Raw genomic sequence first — 2,919 nt, 5'->3', positions numbered from 1 at the left:
TCACCAGCCTCTCTCCTTTTTTTTTTTTTAACCCAGGAAACTGTACATGAAAGAAAGTTCACCTGGAATTATGGTTCAGCTCTTGGGATATGTCATCCACCATGTCATTTTCTGATGCTTCGTGGGCCATGGCTTTGCAGAGTTTACAGGCCACCAGTGCTTTAGCCATAGCCTCTTCCCCATGCTGCCAAAAGAAGAGGGCCATCTTCTGACGCTTCATCAGCACAGCCCACACCATCAGCTCGTGGAACGGGAAGGGGAAATGATTGATCTCAGGGTCATCCAAATCAATATCAACTTCTTCTTCTCTTTTTTTTGTTGTTTTCCTCCCTCGCCGCAAAGGGACATCATCCTGTGAGAATTGTAGAGAATTCTTTTTCACCAGTGAAGGAAATGAATCAATTCACACAATGCATTGGAGTCAGTACTTGAGATGTCAAACACATTCCCTGCAGGCCAGCCCCTTCAGGTTTTTTGGACAAAATATTTAACACAGGAAAACGACACAAAAAGTATTGGTCCATGCACTGTAATTAAGAAGTCAGTAACCTCATACCTAAACACAGGGAAAAAGAGCTTTGGACTATCACTTTGAGCTGTTCTTTCTCCCTAAGAACACAGAGCACAATCACACAATATCCAGAACCATTTTGGAAAAGCCACGATTAAAATAAAGCTAAGAGTTCACTCCAAATATAACATCTGATGTAATGCATCCACCTCGTTCCACCTCCAGAAAGTACATATCCAGGGGATGTTCTGGTCTGCTGAAGACTCCCTCCCTGCTTATTCTTGTGTTTTCTCCCTTTATCTTCTCACAAGAGTAGGAATCTCCTTTCTTTACTCCCATTCTGCCTTTGTATCCCATGTTTATCCCTTCTTTCTCCAGCTTTTTGCTATTTCTTTCACCTTTAGTTTCTTTCCCATTTTAGCCTACTGCTTTTATCAGATGAGCCCACCTATTCTGTGCTGCATCTGTGGACAGCAAAATGACAGTTGTTGTATAAAATAAACAAACAAGAAAACACTACTAGCTCCTTGAAGCATTGGGGTAGCCAAAAGTGTCAACAAAACTGATAGAAATTTGGCCCATGTAAAGATTTCTGCATCATTCTCTGTAACTGCTTCATTTCTCTGAACACGTTTTAAAGTTATATAGATATCTGACTGAAATTCCGCTTGGCCTGACAGTCTGAAGCATTTTGTTTAATCTTCATGAAAAGAAAGATGATGCATAGAGGGGACAGAGCCTTCTTTTCTCTTATCTATCTGCTGGAATTTTATTAAGAAATGTTTCTTATTCTGGCCCTTGGGTAAACAAGTTACGTGGATGAAAAATACAATTTGTGTGGCACATTTCTCATACAAAATTTGAAAACCACTATTGGTGCCTTCATTACAGTGAATTTAAACTTCATCTTGATACAGCACATATTTGTCAAAGAAAGAAAAGACATTAAGATATATCACAGGTAGCCTACCTCCATTCCCAACAGTTTCAGGGCTTTTGGCTGTACAAAAAAGTTAGAAAAATGTTATTTCTCCCAGAAGGGTGATGAAAAATTACAACTATATATGTATACATACATACATACAGGCGTAAGTGTGTAACATGATGTACAACATATAATATAGAGTATATAATAGAGAATATATAATATAGATAATATATATGTAATTCAATGTAATGTAATATAATATACATATATACATCAATCAAATAATTACATATATATGTAATTCAACCTTGAGTTTGACCCTATTTAACAAAAACACACAACAGAAGACATACATTTGGATTCAGGTACAAATTACAGCTGGTTTGGGGCTGTTCTAGTTGAAAAGAGATAGGAATTACTGCTAAGGCATGAATGGACTTCTCTGGAGTACATCAGTATTTTGGCCATTCCCTTGGCACACTTTTATTGACTGCTGTGGAGCTGCTCTGCATATTGGTTCAGTATCTGTGAAATTGCTACGCAGATGCTTTTCTTGATGGATTGACTAAGGGACGGAAGTGTCTCCCAGCAGCTACAATTACTACCTTTCCTCTCAAAAGTGAAGAATGAAAGTGTAAGGAAACAAACAAACCCATTTCAGGTGTTTGGCTCTAACCGTTTCACAGAGCTGATGCTCTTTATAGCCACTTAGAACAGTATTCAATGGTGTGTATTGCTAAAATCTGAACTGAGACAGGAAATGAAAATGTGAGGTAAAAATAGGCAAAGAAAGAACTACAAATCTTACTGGGAGCAGTTGAGCAGATTTTTCTTCATGCTGGATTGGGTCGGTGGCATTATGGGTGACAATAAATATCTTTTATGTTTTAGAAAGGTAGTAAACTTACTTTGGATTCACATTATTGTAATCTATCAAACATGAAAACCACAAAAATACTGAATGATGCTTTTGCCATGAGCCCACTTATGCTGCTGGAGCCACAACCAGCCAATAAAGCCAATTTTGAGTTACGGGCTTCTTTGCTCTGACACCTTCAGGCCACAGTCAGGAAGATAAGCTATGAGATAGGAAATGAGTCTATCAAAACACAAGTTTTTTCAGGTCTAACTCAGGTGCCCCATGGTATTATTGGTACAGGTCAAAAGACTTGTCTTTTGAAAGCTGTGGATACTCATAATTACAGGTTTTAAAGCCAGAGGAGACTGTTTTATGTCCTGGTCTCACCAGGGCAGCAGAACACAATAATTTTTTCATTAAATTAATAAAAAATGTAGCTTGTATCAGTGGCTGGCTTGCGGTGCATTGTAGTGAAATAGCTGCTATGAACATAATGGAAATGAATCTGTAGACTGAATAGTGTGTGCATGTGGATCCCCCCAGCTTGGAACCATCTAAGAAGCTATGGTAATCTCTGCTAGTGGTGCAGTCATACAGATGGCAAATAACTTGCTCCTTACC

The 2,919-nt window shown here is 38.5% G+C and overlaps 1 protein-coding gene across 1 annotated transcript in view; it reads right to left on the bottom strand.

Moving 5' to 3' along the window:
* Positions 1–2,919, bottom strand: part of TRPM3 (transient receptor potential cation channel, subfamily M, member 3) — a 432,332-nt gene that overhangs the window by 45,455 nt on the left and 383,958 nt on the right. The window contains exons 19-21 of the mRNA XM_009328179.1: positions 1,747–1,759; positions 1,482–1,511; positions 63–352 (exon numbers count right to left, since the gene is read on the bottom strand). Of these exons, the coding sequence (XP_009326454.1) occupies positions 63–352; positions 1,482–1,511; positions 1,747–1,759 (333 nt within the window). The remainder of the gene's footprint in view (positions 1–62; positions 353–1,481; positions 1,512–1,746; positions 1,760–2,919) is intronic.

The sequence above is a fragment of the Pygoscelis adeliae genome, unplaced genomic scaffold, assembly GCF_000699105.1.
Source record: "Pygoscelis adeliae isolate BGI_AS28 unplaced genomic scaffold, ASM69910v1 Scaffold45, whole genome shotgun sequence".
Taxonomy (NCBI): domain Eukaryota; kingdom Metazoa; phylum Chordata; class Aves; order Sphenisciformes; family Spheniscidae; genus Pygoscelis; species Pygoscelis adeliae.
This window is presented reverse-complemented; position numbering and strand designations above follow the sequence as displayed.